At 36.5% G+C, this 18,168-nt stretch overlaps 1 protein-coding gene and 1 long non-coding RNA gene across 2 annotated transcripts in view; one reads left to right on the top strand and one right to left on the bottom strand.

The window, feature by feature from the left end:
- Positions 1–1,224: 1,224 nt before the first annotated feature.
- On the bottom strand, positions 1,225–7,081 carry LOC124171793. Its single transcript, XR_006867966.1, has 3 exons — positions 7,012–7,081; positions 2,057–2,207; positions 1,225–1,974 (listed from the first exon to the last, which is right to left on the bottom strand). It is a non-coding gene; the product is annotated as an uncharacterized LOC124171793 (long non-coding RNA).
- A 1,427-nt stretch (positions 7,082–8,508) lies between these two features.
- Positions 8,509–18,168, top strand: part of LOC124170965 (sorting nexin lst-4) — an 89,216-nt gene continuing 79,556 nt past the window's right edge. Inside the window, exons 1-2 of the mRNA XM_046550052.1 lie at positions 8,509–8,704; positions 9,698–9,859. Coding sequence (XP_046406008.1) covers positions 8,690–8,704; positions 9,698–9,859 — 177 coding nt within the window. The 5' untranslated portion in view covers positions 8,509–8,689. The remainder of the gene's footprint in view (positions 8,705–9,697; positions 9,860–18,168) is intronic.

The raw sequence follows: 18,168 nt of genomic DNA, 5'->3' as shown, positions 1-18,168 counted from the left end.
CAAGTTAAAATCCCTCACTTTTTCCAGCTTTGCCTTAAACTGTTATAATTCTTACTTAGAAGGAAGAACCCAAGCTGTCAAGGGCTCTGGAGAGAAGTTATACCCGTGGCTCCATGTTTCATGAGGCGTTCCGCAGGACTCCATCCTTGGACCTCTTCTCTTTACTATGTATGCCCTGGATCTGTCTAATAGCAGTAGTCACGCCAACTATATGCTCTATGCAGATGATCTGTAAATTTATATTCACTGTTCTCCTGATGACCTTCCAGTTTTCATTGAAATAATAACAGTGATATTTGCTGCATCAGCCATTGGGCTAATATCAATTTTTTTCATCTAAACCTCATAATAATTCAAGCTATCATTTTCGGAAATTCAAGACTTTTGAATACCATTGATCATAATAGTCTTCCTCCTATTCATGTTCACATGAGTATTGTTAAATAAAAAAAAACTTCAATACCCAATACCTTCGTGTACTAGTGTATAATGATTGAACAAATATTATTGAAATATGTATTACATCCATTAATTAACAATTGCATTAGATTTATATTCGATCTCCACATCTGAGTACTTTGTTGCCATGAAGTGGCTGCCTCTTGGCTCCTGAAGGAACTACTTCATGGGGTCTTTTCTGTACATAATTGAATGCTTATTGATTGGCTAGAGTTGAATCCTATGCTAATTAGTTTGAATTTATAAATATTGCCCATCCAATATTAATTATTTTTATCCAATACATATTGCCAAATCATAAATGCAATACTATAAAAATCCGCATGCAAATATTCCAAGAATCATGAAATATAATCTGACAAAGTGATGTACGTGTGCACTCAGGTGAGCCTCTGGGCACATTTAAGATTTTACATATAACAGCAAAAAATTAATTCATACCAGAACATTTGTTGGAATAGGATGGATTCCAAACTCATTCACCGATTTTAAGGCAATTAATGCAGCATGGAGCAAATGCATTCCAAATTGAGCAATCACATTAGACCATTAACAATGAAAAGACATACATAGATGAAAATAACTGAAGCATATGCATGTAAAATGAAAGGAAAGATATTGTGCATCTCCATAAGAAGTCTAAATATGTACTAAGAATGTTATATTGTTGGACAGAGAAATGAAAAATGCAGGCACATCATAATCACATCCTTATATTATAATTCAATAAAATGGCCATGGTTGAGTTAATCCCAAAACTATCTATTTTCACGAAAGTCATATAAGTACATTTTGATCAATAAGTGGGATAGTCATGTATAATAGAATATGTGTCCAGGACGAATAACATGTAACTTTTTTGAAACTGCAGTACAATTTGCCCAATATAATTTCAATACAGATGCACATGAGTGAAAGGCTGAAAGTTTAGAGCCTAAAAAGTTCATGTAAAGATCTACTGCAGTAATGCCTAGATTTAATGGAAAGAAAATTTCACAACTGCTCACAAAAGTAGCAGTAAGGTCCACACATCAGGTATCACTCTCAGGAGCACAAATCAAGACAGCCACTTAGTGCATAATCTGCTTTTGGATTAGGAATAACTGTTTTTCAAATAGTTCATGAATACCCATTGCACCAGGCTGCTAGAAAACACAACATATAAAAATCATGAAACAAAGTAAACCAAAAGCTTAACAATATAATTAATGGAACAAACTATTCCTATTGGATGGAGATGCGAAAGTAGTAGGTACATGAGAAATCAATACTCAAAAGAAGAAAGTTATGATCAGTCAAGTTGTTTGTACAGGTCAGAGTAAAGAGTACCCAACAATACTTATAACAGGGTCCTGAAAAAATCAGAACTATGAAATTGTGTTTGTAGTTTATACAAGGATATCTTCGAATATATATGGATTGTAAAACACCCCAATTCCATAATTAAAGTCACCAACTTCTAAAAATGTACTGATATTCCTCCTGATGTGATATCTAAATAAAATCCTTGCATACCTGAAATAGTATTACAAAGACTATTTGAAACAATGCAAACTACATAACTTTCAAAGAGTGCAGTAACATCTCACATATTTACCAAACATGAGAATGAAGTTGAAATGTCATTCAAATTTACCATTTCCCCACAATATGAAAGGCTGTTCATAGCAATACATAAGGTCTCATATACTAAGAAGCATAAGGTATTTCATGCTAGTAGTAAATACTACCCAGTTCCCAAACTCAACCTAGAAAAAAATTATTTAGCCAACAAAAGGGTGGGATAACTGCCCACACAGCACATCGTTGCCAGAGGACGTCCGCTGCGCGTCCATCGCGTCCTCTCAGTGTCCGCGGATTTTCAGGACAGCCAGAGGACATCCGCCGGCTGTCCTGGCCATCCGTCCGCACACTGTCCTATCTTGGATGTCCAGCGGACGTCCAGCTAGTGTCCCATTATGCAGGGTTTCGGAGTTTTGGTTTCCTCTTAAAACACTCACCTCCTCAAGGAGGAACTCCGAGAGAAAGTCTCGAGATCCTCCTCCGAGTAGGGAGTATAGGAGAAGGGAGAAAGAAAAAAAACTCTCTCTCGTTTCTGAAGCCAGAATACTTCCTCCCGATCGAGGAAGAGGAAATTTTTCGTGGAGGAAGAGTTATTTTGAGGATTATTTTAGGTAACCAAGTGTAATCCTCTTGTTGGAGTGTGGACTCTGGGAGGAAATTATAAACTATTTAACGAAAAAAAAAATTTGACATTTTTACCACTTCTATAGTTTAAGAACAACAAATGTACGCTATTTTTAAGTTTTACATTGTTTATAACAATTAATTAAGTTTAAACAAAGTTAGCAACAATTTAAGTAACATTTACGAGCGTTAAAAATTTCTACATGCCTTACGGGTTAAACAACAACAATTGAACGAACTTATGACTCTCTACATTATTTATAACAATTTTTAAAGTTTTAACAAATTTAGCAACAATTTTAGCAATTTTCAAAAAATTAAAAATTTCCGCATGTTGTACGGTTGAGAAGCGTTGGATGAACAATAAACCCGTACTCTTTCATGATTATAAAAATTACTTAAATTTAGCAACTTTTACAAAAATTAACAACAGGAATAATGGAATTTATCGATTTTTACTGAAATTTTATATTATGTACCAATGTCCTGCCGACGTCGCGTAGCCGTCTCGGGGACATTCCATTCCTGCAGGTTAAATGAACTCTTTCAACTTATTGATTAATTAATATTTACTCTCTAGGGATTAAAAAATCTCAGAGGCGATTGATTGGAAAGTATTTTAATGAAACATAACGCTTTAAATTCATTTTAATTTTTAATGGTAAGAATTCTCCTAAAATTATCACGGCATCGATGGCCTCATTCCCAGATTAGACATTGTAATTGTCCAATTTAAGGATAGGCAATAGAAGGTAAGTACTGCCGTACCTTTACTTTATATTGAAATTCTAGATTTTTTGGTGGCGAACGAATTTTGAATCTACCGCTACTCCGCGATACAGATTCTCCCATGGTTCTCCACATTCCTCCGTTCCTCCTTTCCAACAGAGGAACCGGAATGGAACACCGGAGACAGCATGGTGGTTTGGCGGTTACAAAGATGCAGCTACATGTATTCCAAGTAAGTTTGATGTGACATCCAAATAATTTTTTCTTGGCGTTCACTGTCGGCAGTATAGTGTTTCCGCATGCTCCTTATATTTCTTATAACTCAGCCTGTAACATCTCGAGGAAAAATATGGCTCTGCTTGGAACAACATGACCGTCTCGGTAAAACCGTTACTTGGCAACTAAAGGTAGCGTCTTTTTCCGTTGTTCATGGTGAAATTTTCGCTTTTGTTCCTTGTTTACATGATATAATTTAAAGTGGAAGTTCTTGTACTATAGTCTCTGTACGCGAGAACGTATAGGAAATAATGTAAGTGCTAGCGTATAAAATAGAACCTGTTGTTTTGATAACGTAGGCTACGGCTGAATTTGTTGTCCGAACGGTCCGTTTGGTTCCGTTCCTAAATCAAATCAAGTAGGGTTCTTGGCAATAAATATAACTAGGAATTGACCCACATCTCGTGATATTAAAATATATATATATATATATATATATATATTATATATATAACTAGGAATTGTACTTACGTGTAACCGGGGGATTTTGCAACACGCATATATGATTAATAGGTTTCACGTAAATTATTAATTCTTTGAAATCGGAGTACACCGTGTGATTTCTTTTGATATGTATATTCACGCACGCATCGAAAAAGAACATTAATGTTATGATAGGATGTTAGAGCGTAGGTTTCCGCGGCGATGGTTTGATCTCTGCATTTCTCCAGGGTTTTCTTCCGCGTCAGATTGTTGGTTGACAACAGTTTCGCTGGCTATCCTGCCAGCGTCTTCAGGTCGAAGGGTTATGATAGGATATGGCGATTAAGGTTATGATAGGATAACCACCAATGTTTAGCCTTTTTACAAAAAGTTTTTATACTCTTTATCTGTTTGATGGAACTAGGTTAATAATTAAAGATTTTAGGTCCTAAATAAATAAATGATCTATTATGTCAGTAAAGATAAGGCTTAGGGATTAAAAAATTACAATGCCGACGTAACTTTTATAGCGTTTAATATATTTTTTCTGCCCAACTTTGCTAACCTACTAAATTATAAACTAATTTAACTACAAACTAAGTAACTGTGCTATTAGTCATCCATGCATTTAATTTAGTGGAAACTATAGGACGACTGTAAGAAACTTGGGATGAATCTAAACAAGGTCTAATTATAAGTGATATATTGTGTAAACAAACCTTACGGCTATGTTACATGGTTCATTTATTTGCTCAAACTGCTGCATGAAATCTTATACCCAGAAAATAGAACTTGTGCATCTTTTCGTACAGCCATCGGTACACATTTTGGTGTAGAGTATCGTGAACCTGATATATTTACCTGGAGGCATTTACTGACTATAGCTTTCATGTAGTGGAGTTGAATAAAAATACCTTATCTGTATTTTATTTAGTTCCTATTTCTATTTATAAGTTTGTATGTCTCTCTTCTTATAATTGTCTGTATACTTATTTGTCTTCATTCTTTACAGATGTTGCTCTGAACCAGGACGATACAGCCACCAATTCTAGTGTGGAAGTTGCAGTGAAGAGTTGGCTGGAACATGCTAAAGCAAGGCATGAGAGAGAGGTGTAAGTATTCGTTTGATTATTATATAGGTTTGGGCAAGGAGGAATAATTTTGGTCTGGATACTTTTTTCGCAAGTTGCTCCTGTTAAGGGAGCTCATATAAAGTAAATTTAAATAATTATTGAACATCTTGTAATACAAGGTTCACCCTTCCATGCTAAAGATAGAGAAAATAGTATTGTTATGTATTATTTTCAGATGCAGATTCCACTACCAAGTAATTCAAACATTTGAAAACAATTTTTGTTCTGCATATGGGAGGTATAATTACCAAAAACATGGTTGAAAAGGATCTCATGCTCTATAAAAGTTCGATGTATAACACCTGTATAACTTAAGAATGGGATAACTTATTCAACAGGGATGGTAGTTGCACAGTACTACAGAAGCTACTATTTTCTAGTAGCTCTAGCTAACTAAGATGTTTTGAAGTAGGTGTTGTTGTAGGAGCTATAGAAATTTCAGTAGCTCACAGCAGGCTTTAGCTGCTATTCACCTGTTATGTCTCTGTCGAAATGTGAATATTGCCAGTGAGCTAGGTTTTCACTTTTGCCTCGATACCAGACTACATTAGAAGATCTATTTTAATTATTAAGATTGGAAGAATTCGGAGATCTAAATCATGGAATGGCCTTAACTACAGCAAGTTTTTGCTAGTTTTTCAAAGTTTCTATTTTTTTAAGTTGCATCTCGGCCAATGCAGCTAAGTGGTTTGTGTGCCAAATCAGTGTGGCTGTTTTCACACTAATCCCAAGAGATCTAGTCCACTTAAACTTCCTCCTTTAAATTTTCTAGTTTCCTTTACTCCTATATCATATTCAGCTCCTCTGCATTAGTCTTCCTTAGCTCCAGCTTATGTAACACAATTCACTCTAGTGTAGTCATAATCTTCAAGCAGAGACCAATTGTTCAGAAATATTATCCTCCATTTGAATGCTTTTTCCAATATCTTTTTCGAGACCTCTACTTAGCTGTCTGGCAAGGATGGATCAAAGAATTTTTTTCTAGATGGTGCACCAGGGTCTAACAGGCAAACAGTCTTCTCATATTTGGGATTAAAATCTAGTTCAACAATTGTTCTATGAAAAATGTTCTTAATCATAATGTATACATTACTAACATATTAATATTTTTACTCAAAATCTTTTCTTATTTAAGAACAAGAAAAAGTTAAAGAAAAGTTTGTAAAATGTATTCAGCCTGTAATGGACAGGTTTCCTAATTTTGAAACCTTAAGAATGTTAAACACGTGACTAATAAGACTGTAGCGTCCTGTCTTATGTAATCTGCTTGTTACGTACAAGATACAATTTCTTGCTACAATGAAATGTTTATATACTTCATTATTACAGGAGCAGTGCAGGAGAGCATGACCGCTGAAAAAGATGTGGAGGTTGCCATCCAAAACTGGCTAAGGCACGCCAAGGAGCGGTTGCAGGGGAAGAAGAAAATTTAATAATATGTATGTAGTTTCTTGCATTGTATTATTTTAAGAAGCCAAATAAATATTGTGCATGGAATTGATGCCTTATTTATTTAAATTCTTGTCTGGACCTATTATTTATTTGTATCGAACAAAATGCAATCCTAACCTAAACGTGTCCTCAAGGTGTCCAGAGCGGACAATTTCAGGTCCTCCATAGGCCACCTTTTTTACTGACATGCGGACTTGCAGCGGACATCATTTTGTATGAATTCGGCTGTCCGTAGGATGTCCATAGGCCACTTGGCGGACAATCACCGGATGTCCGAAAGGTGTCCGTGTGCTGTGTGGGTGTGCACATAAACATTATTAAAACAAGTTCTAACTCTCTTACATGACCATACCATTTCTTTTATAAATTATAGGTACTCCTAATGAGGCTACCAACTTCTTCCTTAAATTCTCCAGCTATCATTCCATAATTCAACTGCGATTTCACATGTCAATGCCTCACCTGGCCAGAGAGCATAGTTCAACATAGAGGAATGATAATAATGATATGAACACTGTTGGGAATAAGGCACAATGGATGAAAAAAATGCATCTACTTATATGTGTGAGTTTATGAAGCAACTTCATAGACTTTTTTGGTAATGTTCTCCATGAGACTCTCACTTGCTTCCTTAGTTTCTCCAGCTACATTCTACAATTCAAATGATTTTATCATGGCTGCATCTCTCATGAATATGTTCATGCTTCACCTAACCATGGATCAGGGGTGCAGCTAAGAATTAAGACTGGGGGGGTTTAGGTGCAAGTAATGCTTAGGAGTGTGGGGGTATTGCATACCCGCCAGGGTAAGCAGGAGTTGCGGGGGGGCCCCCCTCTAGCAAAATTTTAAGAATAATAATTCAAAATGGCAAGTTTTATGGCTTTCTGAGGGACATTTGATTAATCCTAACACTATGCTATAAGTAAGTACTATCAACACTATGCTATAACTAATTATAATTGGATCAGTATTAACACTTATCCAATTAAGTAAAATGGATTAAACTTAAAAATTTCTCTGAGCTCTGGGGAGGGTTTTATCCCCCAAACCCCCCCCCCCCCCTCGCTGCGCCACTGCCATGGATCATATATCAACCTAAAAGAATGATAGTAATTATGAGAACAACCATGGAAATACGTTGCAAAGGAAGGACTGGATGAAAAAATTCATCTACTTATGCCATTTATACCTTTATAGTGATGGTGAAATGCACCTGAAAATTCGTAAAAATCGAAGTATCTCTGAACAGCGAAAGAATTACCCATCGCAAGTATAAAACCAAATTAAAGACATTTATACTGGCGCAAGCAAGCTTGCGTACGATCCGATCGCTCTACTTTTATGCAATGAAAATGCCCAATTCCATTATTATTCTATATGAAAAATGATCCGAAGTAATAAAAATTTTAAAAAAATTTGGCGATTTTTCGTTACTTGACATGATTTCAAGGCAAAACGTGATGAATCCACATCAAAATGTGCTGGTGATTTATCAACCACATGGACACAGAGTGTACTCTGTGACACAGCCTTTATTTTAGGATCAAAAGGAAAACGGAAAAGTCATAGTCCGTTTATGGTGGAATTGGAACAGTGCGGAGCATTACAGCACACAAAATTTTAAATTTAATTCACACACGCTATGTAAACACCATCAAATAGTTATTTACAACCTCCTTGTTAATAACTGACAGGCAGGAACCAAGATGGTCAAACCGAAATGCACTATGGGAGCGTGAAATGACCTGGCCAATTGTTTTCTCATCTCTCTTTATTCTTGAGAGAGTTCGAGCGCATGGAACGATGCGATCTATCGCAGAATTGACATTAGGGTCGATTAGGTCCAGAAATGTGATTCTTGCTTGACGGCGCTGTTATCGGGCCTTATTTTCAAAGGCAAAGAATATGAATTGGCAATAAGCGGGGCGTTCAGGGTGAGGTGTCATCTGTCGATGCAGGAGCTGTTGTGACTACAGCTTTCAGTCATCGTTTTCTTTATCTGGCTGCATATTAGAATAGATGTAATTGTCATGGACATCACGAAGGTTAGTGAATCCACTCCTGAATTCTTTTATGTAAGTCTGCGTATTTGTTTCGAGTAAGTACTTGTCTAATTTGTTATAATGTTATGATGTTAATGTTTGTCATTCGTTGTGTTTCACTATTTGATTTCATGAAAACCTTTATGTTTTGGTTCACATGGCATTTCTCTTAAATTTCTTTGCAAATGAGTTGCTTGTTGATGATGTCATGGTTGTTAAATGCCGAGGTTCAGTAATCTTGGCGAAGACAATTTTTCATCGCAATTTCGGGGTTTCGTGGTCATTGATTTAGTATCGCCATGTTAATTGTACTTTGGTATTGTTTATTTGGCTATCTGTGATCATGTACTCTTAGGAATGGGCTTGATGACTGATAAGTGTTATCAGATGTGGCTCATTCATGCACACTCATTTTGCCGTCTTATTAATCAACTTATGATGCTTTTGTCAACAATTAAATGCTGCTGAGAACTCATTTTTAGTATTATGGCGCATTTATTTTCACAATGGTTCATTTTTCATGTAACTAAGCCCATATTATCATGTATTTTTGTGTATTTTGACACCCTGCTTTGTTTGGATATTTGGTGGCGTAAGATTCCATACAGGTGAGGATACCGACGTTTTATGTTTTTAGCTAGAGATAGATATATTATTTTTGCCGTAAGAGTTAGTTATTTTTTTCTTTCTTCATGCTTCATTTATGAGTTATATGAAACGTGCCCTGTGTTTATAGCATATTTTTTTGGGCTGTAAGCGAGCCAAAATGATGAATTAAATAGCAGTTTACCAGCCTATATACCTTAAAGGTATACATGCTGATTTTTCCTGAGTAACTCCTTTAAATGTCAATATCAGTTAAATATTAGATTTGTCTTCCCCTCTGTATTCATTGGCCCTTTAAGTCGTTTGGTTAAATAGTATTCCCTGGGGATACTTAAACTTAAGAAGGATCTATGCAAAAATTTTATCATTACAATTTTTTTCTTTATCTAGGTTAAAGCTTTGTATGATTTTGATGGAGAACCAGGTTCTGATGAACTAACAATACGAACAGGACAAGTTCTTAAAGTCACTCGTCGTGATGTTGGAGAGGGCTGGTGGGAAGGAACTAATGAAGAAGGAGTAACAGGTCTTTTTCCAGCAGCCTATGTTGAAGTGAGGATGAATTTATGACAATCACCCATCATTACTCTTTCTCTCACTTTATATTTACAATTTCTATTTTTATAGTCCCTTTTATTAATCATAACTATAATTAATAAAAGGGACTATCCCAGTCAGTACAACAATTATGGCCGAATTGTGGTTTACCTGTGGCAACTATGGCTATGGCTAGCCACAGCTTGCCATATTATGGCCCGACTGTGGGTGTCATTGGGCATGCCATTGTCTGGCTTGCCAGAAGCAAATGCCACTATGGCCACACTTTGGAAAGCTACAGCAGCCACAGGTGATAAGTTTGGTAACGGTTGCTATTGACACAGGTTTGTTGATTAGTTATCAAAATGAGAGTTGGTTGATTTTATTGATATAAAGAAAGAAGAATATGTATTTATTTAAAGAGAAAAGGCTTCCACATTATTGATTGATTTCATCAATTTTGTCGTCTTTGCATGAGTTTATTGTGAGTACTGTGATGGTGAAATGTGGAGAAGATTATATAGGCTACCGTAAATGTGGTAATGACTAAATATGTGATTTTACATGTTACATATTGGCCCATAGGCTGAGTTAAAATATCTGGAGGTGGACGTTTAGCACGATCCTTTCTCAAATCCAAGGCAATATTGTTATACTAGCCTATCTTCAATGTTGTTTTGTTTTTTAGTAAATAACATAGATGATCATTAATGGTTATGTTATGCTATTTATCGTCTATTTACTGCAATAATAAAGTACTCACAAACATATACAGTTACTAAGTACTTTTCTTTGCATTTACCTTTCTGATACTCTACATCGCAAAGAGCTATTTGGGGGTATGGGGTGCCAACGAGAGGGCATTTCACCCTATATATAACTTAAATTGATTGTAAATAAGATTTTTTAACGTTTTATTAAAATTTATGGTTTGCATTTAATTTTCCAAAACTCATTATTTTTGCTTTGATAGGCATAGCTAGGATTGAAGGAGGTATTATAATACTAGTAAAAAGGAATTATTATATTAGTATTAATGTATTAGTGGTGAAGCATTGTGATGTGGCCATCCACACTAAAGCCACATTATGGCTAGCCACACTTTGGCCACAGTATGGCCGGGGTCAAAACCATTATGGTGCCATGATGGCCATAATGCCTTGCCACAGAATGGCCACATTGTGGCCATAATTGTTGTGTTGACTGGAGTTTCAGTGTAGAAGGTTTAAAAGCTATGGTTTGCATTAGTTTAGTAAAAAAATGGAATGAGGTATCAGTAATTTCAACTGTTAATTAGCATTCCCAATTGCAGACTCAATTGTGATAGTAACACAATGCATTTGCCTGTGCAAGTACTTGACTGGAAAAATGCTTGGATAGACGCACGCAATTAGTACCGGCTAATTCCAGGATATCCATTTATGCAATTGCGCAATTTTGGGTATTAACATGGCTCAATTTTGATGGTGAATGTCTTTAGGCATATACCCTCACAGGTAAATGCAAGTGTTACAATGCATTAATTCTTTGATGCTTCTATAACAGATGAAACTAATCAGTGGGAGAACTGTTATTATGTCAAAAATGGTTAATAATTCCAATTAGCAAAAACTACTTCTTATTGAGTGGAAAGAGCTCCCTCCTAAAATTGCCACTTTTTTGGAGATGGAACCTTTTCTTGTTGATGTCATTATGAGATTTTTTGCATTAGTGCTAGTATCTGTGTATATTGTAATGCATTTCCAAAAAGATACCATTACACAATTGCAATGGTGTCTGTGAAGTCACTTAATTGTTTCCTCGCTAGCTGTCTCGATGCATTTATGGCCTATTGGTGCTTGATGATCAAAACTTTGCTTCAATCAAAATTTGAAAGTACACCCATGTGTTGCTTAATGCAAGGGATGTGTTCGTTGGGGTCTGCACTAACCAAGTTTGCATTAATTGAGACCATTTCAACGTTGGGAAGATAGGGATGCATTCCCGGTGGAATAGGTATTGGGTATCGAATTAGGTACTAACCATATATATTCCTAGTGATAGCCTAAGAAAACCTTATCTATATAAAAATATGTAGTTTAAATTATCTTTCATGATACTAGGCACGCATTCGAAGTCTCTTTTCTTATAAAAAAAATTCTATATGCTTTTGAAATTACCTCCTTTCGTGCGGATGGGCTAACATCTAGGAAAATATGCATGCTACCTCAGGGGTTCGTATTGGATTGCCAGAGGTAGACGAATTTTCAAACTGGTCTAAAAACAGTTATTATGTCACTCAGACCCTTTTGTTGCTCATCCTAATGACAGGCAAATGCTACTTTAATACCATTTCATTGTTCACAGAGTTTGTGAACGATAAATCATAAATAGCTTTAATTTGAAGTCCCCCGACGCATTAGCACCAAGAAGAAATGTGAAACGGTCTTTATATGCCTTAAAATCTGACCCAGGTTTTTCTTCCCTGAAAATGAATGAACGAGATTGCATTCTTTTCCATAACAATCTTGTTTCATCAACAATAATACAGTAAAACCTCTATGTAGTGAACCTTTTTACATTGTAAACCTCCATACTTCGTACCATCCCTACGGTGCTGTTAGATTTACATGTAAATTTATAGGCAAAACTCTCATGGTTCGTTCCTCTTTATCTCGTAAAACCTCCACTTATCATAGCGAAGAGACTCTCCTAAGATGGCCTAACTACCTCTGCTAATCGTACCGAGAGAACTGGAGACCATTTATGTGTCTGCGATTACGTATATGGAATGACATTTTCAGCGTTAAATGTTTCACTCTTATTTCTTTTCGTATACACATTTAATATGCTGTAATTTCCACGCTAACCATTAGTTTTTGCCATTTTACTCCATATGAGAGCACACCAAACAGTACCTAAGTAAGTAAAAAGTATCCAACTATCCCAGTCATTTTAGGTGACTGTAGAATTAAGAGAGAACACATCGTTTTTCCTCGAAGCATGGTAAAAATCACACGATAGCTCTTGCTTTCTGCTTTTTAGGGCTCTATTTTCCTGCAAGTGCTCACATACAAGTGTTCAATAATTAAAAGAGGCAACTAGTGCATCCTGTTATCCCTTGCCGGCAAAACTATTCCAACCAACTTTGCTACCATCCTTGGAGACAAATATGCTACTTCCGCTTCTAAAATAAAATATGTTTCATGAATTTACCACAACTCAAAATAAAACAAATCCAGTTTTGCAATTATTTTATTCCCATGTATCCCTGTGTATCACATTACTACTACCGCCTCGTTAATTTTTTCAATGCTTGCGTGAACGATTTTGGTTCACAATTTTATGTGCTTAGCGACAGTCGTATGTTTGGCCTGAGTATTCATGCTGCAAAATCTGACTTTTCTGTCGGGAGCCTAGGAAATCAATTTGTAGCAATTCTGAACATCACTCCACACGCGGCAATATTAGGTGTGGTGGACAACTACAGTGGAAGCCCGGTTTTGCGAGTACGGCTTTTAAGGAGAATCTTGCTTTTGCAAGCGATAGTCTTAGTACAGCCAAATGGCCAGATTTATCATGTAAAAAAATCTGATTTTGCTTGGTCGAAAAGTTCCTTCTGCTGGGTATGTTCGGTTTTACGACAGATATTTCTCGAGGGCGATGCACCGCTGAGCAAAAAATTAACTATTATCCTTTGTAATATCTGTTTATTAAACAGAAAATACAAGATGTTTGTCAGATCTACAACACCCAAAGCCAGTTACCTCTAAGCATTTATGTGATTTACGGCCTTGAGTATCGTCTGCTCGCTCCTATTTTACGTTCTTCTTTTGTTAGGTGCCTTTATCAGTGGAAGGGGAATTGGAGGAAGATGACAGTGGGACAGGGAGATGTTTTAATGTTTGAATATATTTGTCATTGTATAAAATGAAACAAAGCCTTATGCTGCTCTAATAATTAAAATTCATCCCTTTCACCATGTTTTTTTTTCTTTGGTGATTCCTCATTTCACAGGTAATTGTCATTATTCATATCGCGCATGCCCTGGTGATGGCAGTACTTAAGCCTAGCATGAAAAATGTCATGGTGCCCAGGGTGCCTTCACAGTTTCGCGCTGCGTTGACGCCGCAGCTAGTGAGCCAATCAGAGCCCGTCTTTGACAATTGATATTGTCATGTTGCCAGCTCGCTGCATCGTCGCAGAAAAATCTGGCCGTGTGTCTGTGTGAAGGTGGCAGAACGCTGGCGAATTCAAATTGATGTTTTTTATGGGAAACTTAGGTGTACGAATATGCTGGAGTAGCTCTAACAGGAGTGACGAATGGTATTTATTTCCATCATTCAGTATTATTTTTAAGTTTTAAGCATAGATATTTCGTATCTTTGAAAAACATAAGACAAATGTTAACCCTATATTAGGTTACAATCACTCAGGTGCATAGATTAGCATAACACATGCCCATCAATGGTATCACAAGCTAAATACAGTGTGAGAGCTCCTTGCTGGTTACTACGGTCGTTTAAATTCCAATTTATGTTTTATAATTTTGCCCTCATTATGTGTTCAGCTGAAGCTATTTAGATAACATGGCTGGGACAATCTGTTTGAACAACAGTTATCATACATAAATGTTCCTGATAACTTTTCACTAGAGATGTGCAAATAGTATCTGCGAATACTCGAATACCTGGAGTACTAGAAAGTATTCGATATTCGAGGTCTCGAATAATTAAGGTCCGCTCTCGAATACTTTGAATTTCACTGCGTACACTGTCGCAAACTGTCTTTGGTAGTTGACTAGGAAAATTGTAAAGAACTCTATAGTCGTTTAGTGCATGCAGCACTGTTATAGGCAAGTTGACGAACTACATCAAATTCGCAGATTAGAGCGGTGAAATGAGTTCGATGTGGGGAACCGAAAAAATCCGAAAATCCCCGGTTTCCCCCACCAGGAGAACCTCAGTGCTGTGGGATAGTAACTATGTAGCACAATTCCCAAAATCTGCTACCCCCTCCATCCGTCAGCCCTCGGCTCCTCCTCTGACGCTTTCCTCCTCTCCGAAATCAAACAAAAGGTGAAAAGGTCCCAGCTCACGCAGGGTTCGCATTAGGAAGACCATAAATGAAAAGCTTTAAAAGAAAATATCAAGTTACAGGAGAATAATAGAATCGTGTTTCACCCTTCCCTTTTTCTCCCCCACTGACCTTTTTCTGCATACGTGCTTCGAAGTTCCCCATTTCTGGAGGTCAACTGCTGCATGAGTACCGTGGTATAGTTACTTTAGGGCATTTCCCAAGATGCGCTATCCACCTCCATTCAGCACTAGCCCCCCCTCTGAGGGTTTCCTCTTCTCCGAAATAAAGAAAAGGTCCCAGCTTGCGCAGGGATAATATTAGGAAGACCTCAGCTTAAAAAAAAAATATCAACATACAGGAGAACAATAGAAATGTGTTTCGTGCCCCCCCTTTTCTCACCCACTGACCTTTTTCCTATCTGCTTCAAAGTTCCCAGTTTCTGGAGGTCAACTGCTGCATGAATCACCTATTCGCCCAAAAGGTGACTTTCGGCAATTGATATTACACCTTTATTGGATTGAAATATTAGTAATGTGCTCGTAATTTAAAAAAGAATAAGACCCAACGCGATGCATTTCTGACTTTATTTAAGCATTTTACATGAGGAAGTAAATGTCAAAATACGATGGAGACTTAGCATTCTGGTGAGACTCGATGTGAGCAGCAGAGCTTCTCGGAAGTTGATGCGGTATTTTTTTCCGAAAACATATATCAAGTTACAATTTATGAGTTATGCTATAAATCTCTATTGTCACAATCACAGACGAAGGATATTTTCTCAGGATATTTGGATTCTCCCTGCTAGGAATTCGAATTCATCTGCTTATCTCGTGAGAACTTCCAAAGATTGACTGAAAATAATTGAAGAAGAAGAAAATCTGGTGGAGAAGCACGTGTATTTTGCAAAATGCCTCGGATTGTCCGCTAGCACTTGACAGTAAGAGTGAGGGTAAAGCGAGCTACCTGTTGAAAATGAGAAGTTAGATGAAGCCGAGTATCAGATGGGCGTACCGCTGAAATGGCGTTTGGTAGATAAGAATGTATACATCAGACAGAAATCCATCGCAGCAGTGTAAATGCTGAGACAGCATGCAATCATTTTTCGTGAGGTGGTGTGTCCCCTTAGAATATTTGAAAGAGATGTTAGTTGAATCATCTATATGCCCAAATTGTTTCCATAAAATTAAAATATGCCACCAATCAGCTAAATTCCTGTTTGAATCCTTAAAAGGAAATCAAAATTACTCCCCAAAATCTATGTTTCCTGCTGCGTAGGCAACCGAGTCAAACATGCCCGCATTCATTGTTTAGAATTCGAGGTATTCGTAATTCGAGGTATTCAAAATTTGAGGTATTCGAATACTCGAGCAATGATTTAATATTCGAATTTGAGAATTCCGCTGTTCGACCCATCTCTACTTTTCACCTTACTTATGTTCACTGAGCGTATTTCATTTGATATTTTTCGTATATTCCGAGATAGGAACTTTAAACTTAAAGGTCATAATAATGCATAGGCACGGGTCATCACTACATACATGATTCGTAACTTTATGGTTGCCACATTAACTTACGAAACTATTAATAGTTAAAAAGAGTATATTAAGAAATGAAATTACGTGAAAATGCACAAAAAAACATATGTACTGTGCATTTGGCTCGAAATCGTAAGATGATATGCTCCTGGGCTGAATTTTAGTAGCCAACGCTTTTTGCCTTTCATTTGTTTTCACAACGCAGAGCTGTGAAGGGGCAAAATTTGTTGGCGGGATGGGAGCTCTCGTGGCATCGATGTAACGCATGAAGGTGTGAAGGCACCCCCAATCCACTGAGGTATTTACTAGTGTAAATAAATATTCAACAGCACTAATTTGTGGTAGGTTATTGAATTTGAGCAATAGAAACTGCTAGGAATAGGTGCCTTTGCGGGAAATATCTTCGACCACTGAATTATTCCATATTTCAGTAAATGTTTTGGCCAATTTTCCCAACTGATGGATTTACTGGTTAACACTTTCAACGCGTCAGTAATTTTTTAAAGTATTGCCAGTGACTGAATTTTTATTCTTTTGTTTTAGATGATTTTGGTCTCATTATGCAGAGATTATTCATAAGAAGTTGCAAAAAATATTTTTAATAGAAAATTGCAATTTCAAAGTTGACGACTATCGTCATCCGATGTCACTGAATAGCATTGCCGTAGTGTAATGCATGGTTGCATAATCGAGCTTTTTTTTTTTTATTACTTTTCCTTTTTACTGTATGCCATATTCTATCTCTAATCTGACACATCAATTGAATATAAATTGATCCGCGCCGTAAATATCAATTAGCAAGAACGTTGATGGCTTTGTAAAATATGAATTTCTTAGTCATTGGTCGAGAATTATGTTGCATAACCTTTTCTCTTTCAACTTTTCGAATTTCAATTTGAAGGATCTGATGAGGAATATATCTTTTAATTCAAGGCAGAGGAGGGAATTTATACCCATTAAAAATGTAAATTTCAAATTTTTAAAGTAACACTAGGAGGAGGGCAGTTCCACCCCACCTAGAAGGACGGCTAGTGGCTATTTGACCACAAATTCATTTTATTGAATTCAATGCCGTTGTTCTACCCATAGACGGTTTTATTGTAATATTGTTCATATACATTCTTTAAAAACACATCTTAGCATTTACTAGTGTTTCAGTTGAAAACAATACTTAATGATTATTTCTAAAAATAATGAGTTATATAATGTTCAGTTGTCTTGAGTCTCAAATTAAGGTTACTCTATTTTCAAAATTGCATTGTTTTAAATGAAACAAAGGATTTGCTCTAAACATTTATAATAAACAATGCTTTTTTATACATTGCAATTAAAATATATAAAATATTTTGATATATAATTTTTCAGACACATTTTTATTTTTTCGGCGCACTTTCCGTGAAACATATTTTTGTATTGAAACATACAAAGGATGACTAATATGGAGACGGCATTCCAAGTGCATTCAAAAATTGGGTTTTTATGAATACTTCCGAAGTGCTAATCACCCGACCCCCACCCAAGTGCTGATCCCTATCTTCTAGGAACTTGCACTAATGCTGTTCCAGGAGGGAATACCAAAGTTCAGAAACAATAGAAATTTACATCTTTCGTTCTTCCTCTGCCCTCCCTAAAAGAGACACTGGTTTTCCCCAGGCACACGGTGGGGGGACAGGACCTCTGGCAAAAGAAAAATAAGGAAAAATATTTTTAAATTATTAACATTTAATGCTT

Source organism: Ischnura elegans, chromosome X (assembly GCF_921293095.1).
Source record: "Ischnura elegans chromosome X, ioIscEleg1.1, whole genome shotgun sequence".
Classification (NCBI taxonomy): Eukaryota; Metazoa; Arthropoda; class Insecta; order Odonata; family Coenagrionidae; genus Ischnura; species Ischnura elegans.
Note: the sequence above shows the minus strand (reverse complement) of the source record. Positions and strands in the feature narration are given on the sequence as shown.